The sequence below is a fragment of the Protopterus annectens genome, chromosome 11.part0 (assembly GCF_019279795.1).
Source record: "Protopterus annectens isolate FY-2018-M chromosome 11.part0, PAN1.0, whole genome shotgun sequence".
Taxonomy (NCBI): Eukaryota; Metazoa; Chordata; order Ceratodontiformes; family Protopteridae; genus Protopterus; species Protopterus annectens.
In genome coordinates, this window is record NC_056745.1 from 569980708 (window position 1) to 569998843 (window position 18136).

General features: G+C 35.9%; 1 protein-coding gene across 1 annotated transcript in view; it reads left to right on the forward strand.

The window, feature by feature from the left end:
* OTOGL (otogelin like) overlaps positions 1-18136 on the forward strand; it is a 3472886-nt gene that overhangs the window by 2776848 nt on the left and 677902 nt on the right. The window contains exon 42 of the mRNA XM_044088067.1: positions 15190-15410. Within this exon, the coding sequence (XP_043944002.1) occupies positions 15190-15410 (221 nt within the window). The remainder of the gene's footprint in view (positions 1-15189; positions 15411-18136) is intronic.

Consider the following 18136-nt stretch of genomic DNA (forward strand, 5'->3'; position numbering starts at 1 on the left):
TAGGAATACATACCCTCATTTTAGAATTTGAATAAAGAGTTAATGATTATGCTTCAAGGGTTAAGGTAGACAAGGATTAGTTTAGCTGAATGACAGAAAGGTGAATGAGTTACAAGGTTACATGCATATGTTACATGAGGCTATGGAACCTGCAATAAGAAAAGATGAAAAATTGAGCCACTCCAGTGGCAAACAGGGATAAAGCCATAATTGCATCCCAGTCAACCCAGGTTCAATAAGCAGCTTGGACATCTGACTGACAGACAGAGAGGGATGGATGTGATCATCCCATGTGAGAGGTAACTCATCAATGAAGAAGTCTTAGGAGAGGGAGGCATGATTCAGTGAAAGGAGTTGCCCTCAAATGAAGATTGATAAGCATGGAAGGTGGAGCAAGGAATGGGTAGGGAATATAACAACCCCCCCTCCCCCAAGGAAGGAAGCAGAGACAGCTAATCTCGCAGGATGCCCTTAGGATCTACAAGCTTCCCCAACAATATCCGAGCAAGTCCGAAGGGGAGATGGAGTCAAGCTGGTAGAACAGATACAGATGTGGAGCACTGGAGATTAGGCCAGTATAATGATGTTTTAAGGGGGAGAATAAAAATAAATAAGAGATGAAAAATTTGTTAAAGGATTTAGTTTTCATGGTAAATGTGGAGTCTGTATGTACAATAACGGAAGACTGAAGTCTCTGCAAATATTGAAAGAGAGAAAAAATCAGAAAATTTACTGGTAGGAAATAAAGTCCATAAAATGATAAGAAGGGAAATAAAGGTATAGTAATAAGAATTCTAAAAGGATATGAAAGAAAAAATGGATTTTGTCCATCTTCCTGACAGCAAACTGATGGATCCCCAGCTGACTGAATTTCAGCTGTTGACTGTTCAAACACATTAAACTTACTGAGATCCAGCTTGTTGAGAGAACCAACTCTTCATCCCCCATGTATCTCAACGAGAGAAAAAAAAATATCTTTAAGTAAGTGTTAGTGCAAGGGGCAATTCCCCTATACTCATTTTGTGGAGAAGGCCTCACCCACAACCCCCTGCTACCAACTTCAAAGTCACAGAGTTATGGAGAAAGAACTATCACTTGACTGCTTCCCTCAATCAGTGATCAGTATTTATTTTGATTTAATCAAGACTTTGTTAACTGGGTATATGAGCTAGTTGATGGGCCCTTTTCAGCCACAATCTGCATGCAATAACACCAAGAGTTACATAGCAATGTAATCACATGCCATAATGAGCAAACATCTTTTAGTGAAGAACATTCAAATTCTGTGAAGCAAGTACTTCGAGCAATACCTTGAACAAACACATTTATTGTGGGAAACATGCAGCTCAAAAAAGTAATGTGCAAGAAATGAGAACATTTATCTAGCAGATGGTGATAGTGCCTTAGGCCAAAATGCAAGCACATATAGTTAAGCATTATTTTCGGATTCCTTATTGTAACCTGAATGATGGAAGATTATAAACATGGGGCAGAAAGGCCTAGACTATGGACAGAATGTGGATTCATAAAATTATTAATGCACTGGAAGTTGAAAATAAGTTAAAATTGAAATGTTTATGGTGTGGATGGATTATGTTAAAAGAGTTGTCAGACTGTTGATATTACTTAAATAACTTAAATCTGGAATAATAACTTAGGAACAGAGGAAAACAGAGGTGCAAATGTTGTTTAAGGATATAAAAAACATTTGAGACACTACAGCTCTGTGAGTGTATGTTTATAATATTTAAAACTTTAGAAAAGACTTTAAGGAGGAGGATATGAGTTGGTTTAGTAGATAATGATTTGAGTGATAAAAAATTGTATGGATTTTCAAATGTCATATTGGGGATATTAATAAACACATAGTGCTCTATGCAACCCTGATTCTAGCAGGACTGCCCAGTGTATTATGAGGGAGTGATTCAAAGTCCACTGTAATTCTGTTGTGCTATGAAAACTTTTTTCTAATTTTCTTTCAAAGCTCTGTGTATTTTCAGGGCTTTGTTTGAGGTTACAGAGCTTAGTAATGTTCTAATAGTGTATTGATGACCAATGTTTAAAAGAAGTAACTCCCTTTCTCGTATGAAGCTTGCTTCTGTGCGCAGAAGCTTTTTCTGAATTTATTTTCAAATCTCTGTGTGGTTGTAGGGCTTTGCCTCAGTTAATAGAGTGAGAGTGCGTACGCGCGCGCGCGCGTGTGTGTGTGTGTGTGTGTGTGTGTGTGTGTGTGTGTGTGTGTGTGTGTGTGTGTATGCTGTTCTTACATTTCATTGGTGGCCAGTGTTTAAATGCTTATGTCTGTGAGTGGATGTGAAACAAGTGTCGATTGTATGCATGTGATGTAAAGATGCAAAGTCAAAAAGATGCACTTTGCAGGTCTTTGCATGTTAGGCATATTAGCAGGGTATTGTGGAGTGTGATAGAGATTACTATCTGCTTAGTCAGCAGGTACATTTGTTCTGTATTATAATCTTTGTATTAAAAGAGATTAGAGCATATGCACAGGCCCGAGAATATATAATAGCAGTACCTATGTATTTATCATTATTTTCATTGATAAGAATTCTAAAAGCACATAATCATTTTTACTTTATATATACTTGTGGTTTGGAAATTAAGCACAATTTGGGGAGAATTTATAAAGGTGACCACAAGGAGTACACCTTGTATACATGTTGTAGCAAACTTTGTAATTCAGAGAAGGTCCTAACATGGTGTGATGCGGTGATCTAGCATAAAGATGTTCAGCACAGTGAAAGGCTGGCCTCATGGCCATGCTGTATGCAAATGAAGTAGTCTGGGGAGAGACATATGCTACATAGCCATGCACAATCTCTCCTGGAACCACCTCCAGGAAGACATCTACTCATTCAGCAATTCATTAAATCACTCTGACATTTCGATCAGTATGGCCTTCCCCACCACATTGCATTACACCATGTTCATCTACTGGCGTTTACAGTAGTACAGGGATCTGGGGTTAAGGAAACCACTAGCCACCAGGGATACTGCTCTTGTACCTGAATAGCACTTACAGCAGTGCACGAATTGAGAGGTGGAGGGACTAAAATCCACCAGGGGCACTACACTTTTGCCAGAACAAGACCTAAACAAGTAATGGAATGGAAGTGGGGAAAGCACTAGATACCAGGAAGTACTCAGTGTTCTTGTGTCTTCATGTCACTTAAACTTGTCTGGGGATCAGGGAGTGTGGGCAGGGCCGGCCTTAGCTGAAATGGCATCCTAAGCGAAGCAGTGCTCCACTGCCCCTTGTGCCCCACCCACGCCATACTCACGATACACCCCTATTTGAGCCACACCCACAGATACATCACTCCCCATGAATGCCACTCCAGTTATTTCCTTCAATTTTTTTAAATGTATGAAAATAAGTTTCTACTGAAATGGGTTTTGCATTACCAAGCGTTTTCCAAAATTTATGAAGTCCAAAATTAATACCAGAGTTCATCTGATCAAAAATCAGAAGCAGCTGAGGCACACACACACACACACACACACACACACACACACACACACACACACACACACACACACACACACACACACACACACTTAATGCAGTCCCAGCAGGTGCCCAAAGCTGTGCCATCAGCTGGCAGGTACCATTCACCCAGGCATACAAGGCTTTGTCCTTTTGATTACAGGACATTTACTGAAGAATGTTTTGATGGTTGCATTTCACAGCCCCCCTGCCTTGAACATAACTTTTGATCTGTCTGTGTTAGGACTGGAACGACAAAAAACAAAGGGAGACCCGTTTACATTTTTGTATTCAGTTTGTATGCTATTTCTTTAAATTAATCACTAGTTTTTCAGCAAAACACTCAGGCTTCTATCTACTTGTTTATGCTTCTTGATTGTATTGTCATAATTATTTATTAAATGTAATTCACCTCTTTTTTTTTTGAAAAGTTGCCAGTTTTAGGAGGAATTAAGAGGGGCAGAGCAAAATTTAGAGTCAAAATAATACAGCTGAGAAAGAGGTAAACTGCCACAACCACAGATTTGCAAGCAGCACTGTCATGATCACATTACCCATTTATAACTAAACCTGGTGAGAAAGCAAATGAAACATTCACAGACAACGGCTGAACAAGACACAGGTACATTCACTTAATACAAGAGAAGTAAACACTTAGTCCAGATGCTATCTTCTCTGCAACCTTTGTACTACCACAACAATTGCACAGGACTGGACAGTTTTTGCTGTCCTTACCATTCTATACTGCTGTTTAAATCCAAAAGCACCACCAACAGAAACTAACCCTACACACAGCTGTGCCACATTTCTCAGAAGACACACAATTTTTTTCCCAGTAAGCAATGAAACAAATCATATGCACCAATGGCAAAACTGTCCAAATCAGAAAATTTCAACCATAAAGGCCACTCAAACTTGTGTCATTACAATCCACCAATATCAGTCAATATGCACAATCTCTGCAGAAGTAAAAGTCATCTGAATAATTCCACATTAAAGAGATCTGTAACTAATGAAAAGGTTGCTGCAAGCAAACAACTTTATATTTCAGTGTTTCATCTACCAGTTGAGTGTCTGCTGTCATTGAAGTATAAATTGCTGACGTTACATTGAAAAGAATGGTAAGCTGGTAATATTGCACTAGGGAATGGATAGCAAACTGAAAACAGGTTCATAGTTACTAGGCATCTCATCCAAAGGAGGGCACACTCAGGACTGCAGCACTCTTCCCCTTAAAATACAACACAGTATCAAGGGTGGACAGAATTACCTCTTGCCTCTGTGTATGGACAAAATTTAAAGAACTGCTTGACAAGCAAAAATACAAAAAAAAAAATTCTGGAATTGAACAGACATGCAACAACAGGAATGACTAGAAGGAGATGGACACTCTTGTAAATAGTTATTTTCTTTGTTTCTGTATTAAGATTCATAGGTTCTTAGAATCATAGGATGATATTAGGGTATTTGTTTGGAGGCCCTTATAAGCCTAGCCAAGAATTTTGCCCATGTTCCCTATAAGATTAGTTTTTTTTTCTTACTTCTAAATATGTATATACATTTCTGATTACAAATTTTGTACTGATTATGTTTTATGAAAATTTAATAAAACCATTTTCAAAAAAAGAAATTCTGATCAGTTATTAATTTCTTATGAAGGTAAGAATAAAGGACATACTGGGTCAAAATAGACTATCTCCAAATGGTTGTCTCATTCTGTTACCTTTTGTTACACCCAACAGAATTAAGCAATTCCATGCAGGGACAATGCTCACTCTACCAGGGCATTGGTCTCATCTGTGGCTTTTTACAAAGGGAAGGACTCTAGAAGTATTCTAGAATCAGCAACTTGGTCATCAGTACATACTTTTACAAGACACTAATACTCGACTGCCTCTATAGGTATAGATCAGACTTAGCTCAGACCATTCTCCAGCGGCATCTGAGCCCTCATCCTTCCTCTGCTCAGTTAGTATATACTATGGTAAACAACCCTTACAGCTAAGGCTACTACAGCAGTGATCCAATGATGGACAGAGTACATTTATTTAAGTAAACTTAATATAACAGTACCTGTTCAAATGATCACTGCTGCAGTAGCCACTCTCTCCCTCAACCCCCTCCCACCTTATTTTTGTATGGATCAAATCCTCCGTTTCAGCAGTACTATTCCTTTGCATATCACGCACGAATATCCTTTGGTACATTGCCTCTTTAATTAGTGGCCACGGTGGTGCAGTGTTTAGCATTGTTGCTTCATAACAAGACATTGTCTGGTTTGATTCTCAGCTGGAATGCCTTCTGTGCAGAGTCTGCATGTCCTCCCTGCGGATGAGTGAGTTTTAAAGATATACAGGTAGGTGTGTGTGTGTTTGCGTGTGCCTTCTGTGAAGGCCGAGTGCTGGGCTGGCAGCTCAACACCATAAAAACACCACTACCAATCAATCTCTGGACTGGTGATTTGCTGTGGTGACCCCTAACCGGGAAAAGCTGAAAGATATTGCTTTTTATATTGCTTCTTCAATTACACCTGAAGATTGCAGAGTAGCTCAGTGTAAGACTATTCAGAATCCCTCCCACAGTAACCTACTTGCCTCATGTTTATTTAGCATGCAGTTTTACTAAATCTTAAGTTATGTGTGATTGCAAGAAGCAAGTCTTTTAGGATTTGAACAACAGCAAACTCTTGATGATTGAGAGAGGTTACTTGTAAAATCCTTTTTGTGTCCATGCACACAAAACACAATTTGTTTGTATTAGACATAGAACTTATTAATAATGCACCACCACTAAATGACTTCATTGCAATAAGAAATTAATTGGGTATGCTAAGCTTCAGTGCTATGGTAATACAGGTACCCCCACCCTTATAAAGGCATGTACAAGTCTAACCAAATATTATACATTGTTTGAAGACAGAGAGAGAATTTCACATTATGTCTAAGTTCTTGCTTAAGTTAAAATACAATTTTGTGCAGGACAAAGTTAAAGTTTTGTTCTGACCTAAGCAAAGAATCTATGCTAATAGTTAATGCTAGTCCTGCTTATTTAGGTATATAATAATAATACAAACCACGATGAGTACTAGAATACAACATATGCCAGGCACGATCATGAAATGTAGATAAAACAGAATCCTAGACTAAAAAAAGGCATTTTAATTGTAGGGAAATGTGAACATTCTCATCTTGAAACAACTTTGCCCATGTAACTGATCAAAAATCAATGAAAATCATTATTGCTTACCAAGGACAAAACTATCTAAAAGGATGGGGAAAGGCAGCTTTAAGGCTGCAGTCCTTTTTATTATAGTTCTTTATTTAATCTGTAAGTGAAATTGAGCTGTCTTTATGTTCAGATATTTTGTAAGCAGTCATTCAGAAAATAGTAAAGAATTCAGCTTGGGAAAAGAGTGCATTACAACATATAGAACAACATGCAGAGTGAAAATCATTAACACTGAATGAAATATAAACAGTAGCAAGTAGTGGTCCACATTTGTAAAAGGTAAAATAATTCTGGCAGACAAGTATTCCTTCAAAAGTACTGATGAAGTGCTATCAACTTTCATTTTAGAAATGCTGCTAACTGCCAGCATAACATCATTATCCTACCTATGATAAATACTTTTTCAAGGGATGAGAATTATTTCATCTAATCACAACAGATGAAAACAATGCTGACCCCACTCAATACCATTTCCTGGTAGGCTCCTTACCTCTCACTTGTCCATTATTGCTCTAGTATGCAACATCTTCTACAATTCAAATTCCACTCCCCCAAAACAAAGATGTACATAATCTGTCATACAGGTATATCAGGTGTTTGCGGCCTGTTTTTGTCATCTGCGGCCATAAAAGGAGGGTGTTCTTAAAGAAGAACATCCTTAAAAAATGTTTTTTTTTTTTTTCTAAATAAAAAGAAAATGAATCTCCCGGCTGCCACAAGCAGTCTCTGTTTTATGGACAGTGTACCATCGAGAACAGTACAAACCCAGACTGGATAACAAAGCAAAAAACAAAAAAAAAAAGCATTTAAATAAATAAATAACTACAATTGCACCCTTTATGTGATCTAGGTGGTTGTCTAGTTCGCCTATGTCTAAGGCTGGCCATGGGTGTGGGGAACCACTAGACACCAGGGATATCACTTGCAAAAGGAGATGGAAGTGTAGGGAAAGCAACTCAGGGACAGTTACAGAAACTGTGGTGTGTGTGTGTGTGTGTGTGTGTGTGTGTGTGTGTGTGTGTGTGTGTGTGTGTGTGTGTGTTTGTGTGTGTGTGTTTGTGGTTGAATGTGCACTTGTGTGAGTAAGGAAGGGGGACTGGGGATGTCTAAGTCTACATGATGTGGCCACAGCAGTTAAATACCATGATATGCAGTGATCACACATCGCAGTAGTAACTTCTATTCAGAGAAATGCAAATTAGCTGATAATGAGGTCTTTCTTCATTGTGGCTATTATGTGTCTGAATTGCAAACTGCCACATTGTGGGAGCAGGCAGGGGCTCATGCTAGGCCCTTTCATGAATCCTCAGGCATGTAGTTACTGCATGAATAGTTCTGTTTGTGTGATTAAAGCCTGCATATGGTTCATTGTGCTTGATTCTGTTGTTTTGTTACTTTGATTTATATTACAACTTTCTTTTGAATGTGTTATTCTTAATACATAATTTATAATTCACATACGTGTGTCTCATTTGCAAATCAGTTTTGATTTGTACTTTTCTTTCATTAAAACCCTGTAAATTTTAGTTATTGATATTCTTAGCAAATTTCTAAATGTTTCATTTTATGAGAACTCTGTATAAAAAATAATTCTTCTTGTATCCATTTGTTTGTAATATTCAGCTTATTCTAATTTTTCTGCAACCTTTGCTTCATTTTGTATCTGTGACCTTACTGTCATAAATCACTAACTATACAAGGACTGATGCCTTAAATTCATAAGAACTAGAAATCCTAGTAAAAATACATTTAACTGTTTAACTCTTGTGGTCAAAACTCAAAAATATAAATTCTGAGCAAAAGCAGTTGTGTTGAATTGTGTTATTTTATCAGAAATCTTTCATAATTCTTGAAGTAGGCTCCTTACCTCTCACTTGTCCATTATTGCTCTAGTATGCAACATCTTCTACAATTCAAATTCCACTCCCCCAAAACAAAGATGTACATAATCTGTCATACAGGTATATCAGGTGTTTGCGGCCTGTTTTTGTCATCTGCGGCCATAAAAGGAGGGTGTTCTTAAAGAAGAACATCCTTAAAAAATGTTTTTTTTTTTTTTCTAAATAAAAAGAAAATGAATCTCCCGGCTGCCACAAGCAGTCTCTGTTTTATGGACAGTGTACCATCGAGAACAGTACAAACCCAGACTGGATAACAAAGCAAAAAACAAAAAAAAAAAGCATTTAAATAAATAAATAACTACAATTGCACCCTTTATGTGATCTAGGTGGTTGTCTAGTTCGCCTATGTCTAAGGCTGGCCATGGGTGTGGGGAACCACTAGACACCAGGGATATCACTTGCAAAAGGAGATGGAAGTGTAGGGAAAGCAACTCAGGGACAGTTACAGAAACTGTGGTGTGTGTGTGTGTGTGTGTGTGTGTGTGTGTGTGTGTGTGTGTGTGTGTGTGTGTGTGTGTGTGTGTGTGTGTTTGTGGTTGAATGTGCACTTGTGTGAGTAAGGAAGGGGGGGACTGGGGGGGATGTCTAAGTCTACATGATGTGGCCACAGCAGTTAAATACCATGATATGCAGTGATCACACATCGCAGTAGTAACTTCTATTCAGAGAAATGCAAATTAGCTGATAATGAGGTCTTTCTTCATTGTGGCTATTATGTGTCTGAATTGCAAACTGCCACATTGTGGGAGCAGGCAGGGGCTCATGCTAGGCCCTTTCATGAATCCTCAGGCATGTAGTTACTGCATGAATAGTTCTGTTTGTGTGATTAAAGCCTGCATATGGTTCATTGTGCTTGATTCTGTTGTTTTGTTACTTTGATTTATATTACAACTTTCTTTTGAATGTGTTATTCTTAATACATAATTTATAATTCACATACGTGTGTCTCATTTGCAAATCAGTTTTGATTTGTACTTTTCTTTCATTAAAACCCTGTAAATTTTAGTTATTGATATTCTTAGCAAATTTCTAAATGTTTCATTTTATGAGAACTCTGTATAAAAAATAATTCTTCTTGTATCCATTTGTTTGTAATATTCAGCTTATTCTAATTTTTCTGCAACCTTTGCTTCATTTTGTATCTGTGACCTTACTGTCATAAATCACTAACTATACAAGGACTGATGCCTTAAATTCATAAGAACTAGAAATCCTAGTAAAAATACATTTAACTGTTTAACTCTTGTGGTCAAAACTCAAAAATATAAATTCTGAGCAAAAGCAGTTGTGTTGAATTGTGTTATTTTATCAGAAATCTTTCATAATTCTTGAAGTAAAAAAGATCTGATAATTTCTCACTAATGCCTTGTAAACTCTATAATTTATTTATTTTTCTGAAGCTTTTCTCCTCAGGTCTCCACTGAAAATGGGCTACCAGCCTAGTGGACCAACCCGGTTAACAATAGACAAATAAACAAATAAATAAATAAATAAAATACATTTTAATTGTGATTATAGTAATGATTATAGTAATGGAAAAAAATGAACCATTACTGAATGGTTGTCCTTGGGAAGGCAGAACTGCAGTTGTGCTCTAATGTAAGGCGAGGGGATGGGGCAAGATAAACTTATGACTTCAATGAAAAAGATAATGACACAGACATCAATATGTATATATATATATATATATATATATATATATATATATATATATATATATATATATATATATATAAAATATGGCCTGATCCCACTCTCAGTATTATTAATACTGAGAGTGGGATCAGTATTATTAATAATAGCAACTTTTAAAATAAGGTTGTAACAGATCTGGATCCTCACCTCAGTAAAGTTAATGATAAAAACAACAATAATATACAAGCCCAGACCCAAAGCTACATGTTTTCACATAAAAAAGGAAGGAAAAAATAAACACATAATCAAGAGAAAATAACTCAAACTTTCCTTAATACTTGTTAACTCATTAACTATTCCATATAAAAATATCAACATTTCTGATCAAGTAATAACTGAAGAAGATATGCTGGTTCCTGAACAAAAATCTAACTGGGATCTTAATATACTCACGAAAAAATCATATAAGTATTCAATCCATATTAATTATTATTGTTATTTATGTTTCAAGGGAACCCACATGATTTGTTCTTGTTACTGTAGTGTTTCCATGATCTAAACTTCATGGATTTCTAAAGTACTTTGATAATGCTCTTTTTAATAGCTGTATTAAATTCTTACATTGTAGACAATGACATAGGTGTATATAACATAACAGAAAAGAAAAACAAACCATAACTAACATTTCTCATTTTCATGCATTGTACAGTTATTTTAAAAAATGATAATTCACTCAGACATTACATAAATTGCTGACTTTTCCCCTTCCCTTAAACCTTATTCCACCTCCTGAACATTGTTCAGAATGCATTGACTCCACAATTCCATTTATCTATATGTAGCTTTCTCCTTGCATTTTATAAATATCCCGCCTCATTTTTTTTCTATTCAGTACTTCAGTTACAGTTGCTTTAGATGTTCATTACCATTTTCTAGTATTTTTTTCATCGGACAATAGCATTAAACTTAGTAAGGCCTAACTATGTCAGATTCTATATCCCAACTCAAAATAATAATTTATTTAATTACAGCCATTTGCTCACCTAACATTTTTGACAAGGTACTTTGCAGGGATTTTTTTTTTTAAATCTGCCGACTCACTACATTTCCAAAAACTATTTTCCTAATTATTTATTTTTTTATAATTGTTTATCTCTCTGTGTCCCATCACACCCCCAGCATTTGCCATCTACCTGAGGAGACATTCTCTGAAGCCTACTTGGGGTATAAAAAAATTTGCAATCAATTACAAGCAAAAGTCCTAAACTATTTGGACCTTGTTGCCTCATTGAGAGCCATACAGCTATCCTTTCACTGTTCTTTTATATATTTGCTTTCCATTCCCTCTTCCCAATCTTTCCTAACCTCTGCTGATTTGATTCTTATAGTTGTCTGCAATTTTTTATATACTCTGCTAGTTATACATTTTTTTAACAAAAACTTCTGTTCTAGACTCAGTTAAAGACTACTAAAGCTGGTCCTTCACTGAGTACTACCCTATCATTTTTCTTTGCCTATTGTCAGTTATCACTTCCTGTTTGGGAAAGCAGGCTCTAACCTACACTCCAAACATCTGCTAGGCCTCATCCTACTCTATTACCCTTCCCTCACTAGTTATTTACTCTCAATAAACTGGTTCCTTTGCTAATTTTCTCCAGTAAATTCTACCCCCCCCCCACACACACACACACATTCACTGTCTATTTTTTATACCCCTCCTTACAGTTATTCCTATTGGTAAAATTTCCTTTCTTACCTTGATAAAGTTCTAGACCATAAAAAATGTATATTACTTGAGAAGATTTTAATTATCCAGACATTGAATGGTTACATTCTTTTGCCATCTCCTACAAGGAACAACATTTTTTGGAAATTATTATATTGCATGGTTTTCATCAAGCTGGTAAAGATAACACCAGAGGTAACTCTGTTTTGGATATTAGAACCTTTAATGCAGATAACTTAATCTCACAGAATAAAATTTGATCTCCTTAGGCAACTCAGACCACAATTCCATTACTTTTAATTTACCTAGCCTCAACGCTGAGTGTTCAATATATAAAAATATAATTATTGTCAAATTAATTATACCATCTTATGTAAAGAATATAGGTCTGTGAATTGGCTTTCATTCAATTTCAACACTGAAAAATAATATGGATATAGGTTCATACTAAGCTAACTGCCTTGGCGAGCCATTTTAAGCCTAGCCTATTACCTCTATGTGAGACTCAAACCCTGCACCTTGTGTTTGTAAGGCAAACACCTTAACCATTAGGCCACCCTCCCAACCCTTATATTTTTATATTCCATCATATATGATATTCTAAGGGGTAATATTGAATCAATATTTGAACTTAAGAAAATTTCAAATGAGAAAATAAAATGTCTGTGATGGTGGAGACATAAACTGATTAAGGTATATAAGAAAAAGAAGTTTACAAGGCTTTTTAGAAAATTTCCATCTATGTGTAACAAAACAAAATAAAATAGAATAACAAAGTTGTTTCAATTCAGAATAAAATAAGAAAGAGCAACTTATAAGACCAGATTAGCTCATAACAGTAGCAATAGCAAAAAAATCATGTTTAGGGTAGAGCAATTCCTATCAGATAAAAACAATAAACCAGCTCTCAGAATCAAATACTTTTGTGACATAAGGATATTGTGGACAAGTTTAATATTTTTTTACAACATTAGCATATTAGCTTATGGGACATAAGTGTTCCAGTCTATTACTTCTGATAAATAAAAATACAACCACTAGAGACAGAATAAACTCAACTCACAATGAAATATGTTAACACTTCAGCTTAATGCTTTTGTCCCAGATGATGGACTTCATCAGAGCTTAGTGAATAAACTGGAAAACATATTTAAGTATACAACTAAATTCATGTGACCAAATCAGTTAACAAATCAAACATCAGCAAACGTTCAAATATTATAAAACTTCACTGAATTGCCTTATACTTTTAAAACTTCTATAATGTAATATTTCACTTCATACACATACTTCATGATTTTAAAGCACTCTTAATGATTAAATGACCATTAGGTCTCAGTGGTCACACTGTATCACATTTTATTTGCCACAATAATGATTCTATTTCAAATCAGTTATTAATATCTCCATGAACTATTGGTTCTTGGTTTTTGGCATCCATTTCTAAATAAAAAGCAAATTTATGGAGTGTATACATTCAGTATTACTACAATCTTTGTTTCTAATAGCCAAAAAAAATTCTCACTTAATACTTACTGTCCTAATAGCCTTTTAAATGTAGAAAGGATTATATGTTTCTAAACAATTATATGTTTCTTTGGTATCCTCTACCTTTATATTAGAGGTAAATGGATATTAGCCTATAAAGCACTCTGTTCTGAAGACCAGAGTGTTATTTTAAATTTACAGATTTATAAACATGACAAAATCCTTAGATATTCTACCAAAATTTTTGTATATACAATAATAAAAAACAGGACTATGAGGAATGTTGTTTCTCAATGCATTCCAACTATTTGGAAAAAGGCTCCTTTATCTATTCATATGTTTAACCCTGTAACTTCTTTCAAGATCACTTTAGATAATTGGTTTAGACTGTCTTCAAACTCAACTATAGGGAATCAGTGTTTTTGATGGCTCAAGTGCTAGAGCTCTATTAACAAACTTTTGAACTTAAAAACTCAGACAAGTCATGTTACAGTAATTTTGCTGGATATTGCCTCATGCTAATGCAGCAGTCAGAGGGCAAGGCTAATGCCCATTAGTCATATGCTAGGCTCTGCAGCTATAAATGCTGATTGATATAAAACAGCAGGGATCTTCAAAGACAAGCTATTTTGTCATTTCAGAGCAAAATGATGAAAATTCACACTGTCTTTTTACATTGTACACCCATTGCTGTCTACACCAGGCACAAGGCTTGATTGCATGGCCTTCCACCAGCCTATTGCTATGAAGCCCATATAATCTATGATCATTACTATCAGCACAAACAGTAGTGAAAAACCTGTTTAGTTTATTTGCAGCTTCTTCTGGGTTATTTATTAGGTCATCATTAATCATGAGTTGACCCACTGGGTGCTGTTATTTAATCTGATATGTTTGGGAGGTAGTACCATGTAAATTACAAAGTATACCAATCAGTTTAACATGAACATTAGGTCAATCTTAACAAGAATGTATTTTGAAGTCATTATGCAACAAATATTAAATGAGACTTTCAACACAAATGGTATATCTGGATCTAGATAAGGCTTTCATCTCCTTGCCACATTATGCAATTCACAATGCTTTCATACAAACAAGGTTAACCCATCCTCTTTCCAGCTGTCACACCAAGCACCTTTCTAGTCATCTCTCTTACTAGCTCTGCTGTAGTTACCCAGCTATTCGGTAACGTTTCACTGCCACCCAGTGCCTGTCTTAACTCTTCCCTGAACATCACCTCACAATTATGCTTTTTCAATTTCCACCATTTGATCCTTGGTGCTGCCCTCACACTCATCCTCCTCTTCTTGATCACCAATGTCATCCTACAAACCACCATCCTATGCTGCCTAACTACACTTTCCCCTGTCACCACTTTACAGTCTCCTTCATAATGGCCCTTCTACATAGTCTCCTTACAATTAAAAAAAATACATATATCTATATATGAATTTTATGTTTGCTTTTCTGCTACCTAAGGTGGTGGGAAACTGCTTAGTGCCTTTGTGACGATGGTAGTGTGCCAGTTACCTCTGCTTTCCTTTAACTGGCTGTTATTGCACAGTGATAAGCAGAATTAGCCTGGAATTCTGAGCTCTAGGCTAATGATAAATGCAGTGACACGTTACATTTTTCAGTTATTTATTAATGAGTTACACATGGTTTAGGATACTTGAAGTCTGATTCTTTTTATCTGGAATATTTAGGCTGCTGCAATGGGAATCCTGCTGATGATCTAAAAATGTCCAGTGGAATGATTGTCACAAGTGTAGAATACACTGAAGAGTTTGTTCAAAGCTGGGAGGTGGAAACATCTGGAAACCTGAGTGAATACAGAAGAAAAACTCCAGAAAACTGCACCAATGGCCTTTGTGATGAATGCCTGGAGTTGCTTAATAACAGCCTTTTTGCACCATGTCACAGCAAGGTAAGTATACTAATTTCAACATTTGTATGAACTGCAGTACCTTTTTGGATTATACTACATAGTTTCGCTGTAATGGAATTGTTGACTGACTCACTACAGTTTACCTCTTAGTCAAACAGACTTGAAGAACATGAAGTTATTTTAATATCTTAAAAGCAAAGATAACAAATAATTTGCTGATTTATATGTATCATATTGCTGCATTAGTACAAATGTTATGTAAAAGCTGGGATGTGTATCTTTGGTCTCCTTTGGAATCTCATTCTAGAAGACCAAAAAACAGAACAAAAATGTCAAACTAAACCATCTGCTGCAATTAACTCTAATTTTTTTCAGGTTTTAAATACCTCTGCATTAAAACAGAAGTGGTAATGAGACTGGACTAATTTGTATTTAGTCAGAAAACCTTGAATAAGATGCATTGACATTTTTCTACTAATACAGACTGCATTTCTCCTAGGTTGTAGGACTTCCAACCTTTCCCAATCCATTAGTGAAAATCATGTCCATGTGCAGAGATTAAGAAACTATTGGAGTTCATTTCAGTTCTCTGATCCTATAATAGCTAGGTTATAAATTGTCACTTTACAACTCCATGAAACCTATGACTTGACTATAGAAAATATATAAAAACATCTAATAAATATTCTTTGCAGGGGGAATCCTCCCTGTATATCCCATTACTTTAATATTCTCACTTCAAGGTCAGAGTGATCAGAAAAATACAAAACTGTCTCACTCTTCCTCTAGGAGGTGGTAATTACATACTAGGAACAAAGTGAGACACTGGGGCAAAAACTAAGTGCTCCTGTATGGAGTGACCTGATGTGCACAGACAATAACTTTCTTGAGGAATAAAGCTCAAGTGCATTGTAGTATCCAGCCACAGAACACCCATGTTATGGCCTCTTAAGTGAATCACACAAATGAAAATACAGACTACATTCTCTATAAATGTTAGGAACAGATGATATAGATTCCTAACTATTTTCCTCCTCAAATCTTTCTCAGTTACTTCAGTGAAGCAAAGCAGTATTTTCTTGGATGTAAAATAATATATCAGTTTGCATTTCTGGTCATGAGCTCAATGCTCAACATTTGAAGTCACTTCCACTAAAATAATCACTCTACCTGTTAAAGGTGGATTTTTACTTCAGTGAATAAAACAAAAATATAATGCTGTAATGTCTTTCATGACATATTTAAAGAAGAAAAGTATCATCTAAATCACTATATTTAACAACATCCTATGTCTCTCTCTCTCTCTCTATATATATATATATATTTCTTGTTGTTGTTGTTGTGTCTTTCGGCTTTTCCTGGTTAGGGGTCGCCACAGTGGAACTCCAGTCCGCTAATGATTGGCAGTTGATTTTTACGTGCTGAGTTGCCAGCCCTAACGCACAACCTTCAATGAAGGTACGCTCATTCACGCATGTTTCCATGCAGAAGACGCTCTAGCTGAGAGTCGAACCGGACAGCATCTTATTGTGAGGCGACAGCGCTAGCGCAGCACCACCACCGCGGGTTCTCTCTCTGTATATATATATATATATATATATATATATATATATATATATATAGACACAAACACACACACACACACACTCACACACACACACACACACACACACACACACACACACACACACACACACACACACACACACACACACACACAATGCAGGCCGCATACCTGGTACACAGGTTCATCCTTCATCAGTAGCTGACCTTTTAGCAAGTAGTACTTTTTATGTTTTTGTACCATCTAATATACTCTAGCCAAGCTCAACCTAATGATCACAATTGCCACTTATATTATCAATTAATACTGCATTCTGTTATATCATATTTGCTCTATAACTCCAATTTCTTATTTATTCTATTAACCCTTCCCTCTCTCACCTTCTCTTCCATAATTCTTATGTTTTGCATAATGTCTGCCACTTCCTTGTTAGCTTCTCTGTTTTTTTTATTTTCATGTCATATTTATTATTATTTTTTAACCACAAATATGAGTAATGTAAGTAAAACTTGATTGTATTTCAGTTCCCTCACCTCCAGATCCCATTTCAGTAACATTAATTCTTGTGATAATTTTGTTTCATTTAAAATTTTCTAAGATATAAGAATTCCAAAAATTATGTTCCTGCATTTACTTTGCCATCAGGATGCATCTCCAGCATTGTCCTACTACTTGTGAGAAGGTTATGTAACCTACTTGGTGTAAAAGATGACCCATGAAGACACTCCCCGTGCAAAAATTCTAAATTTTCTAGCTTTTATTGCATATCAATGGGATACATGTATATCTTGCTATTGCTGTGGTGTTATCTATTTGCCTTTTGTTTCAGCCCAAGATTCTCTTATTTTATCTGCTTGCCCTTTAAAATGTTCTGTTAATCTTTTATATGCTCTGTTTATTATTATTTTATTTGAAGCCCATTCCATTCTTGACTCTATTAGCAGTTCAGTAAATTCAGTCCTTTTCTTTACCTCAGCAGTAGTTTATGCAGCTAGTATGTAGTCTCTCATTAGCACCAGATACCCGAGCCTTTTCTTTCAACCCAGTTCAAATTCCTGTCTTGCTGTATCCCACTTCTTTATTCCTCCCAGAAACATCTGCTTCCAGTACCTCAGTTCTTTCTTTAGAACTCACCATTCAATTGCTGAAGTTTTGTTTCAACCTCTTGCTTTTCCAAATCCCAGTACACCTATACGTGCTA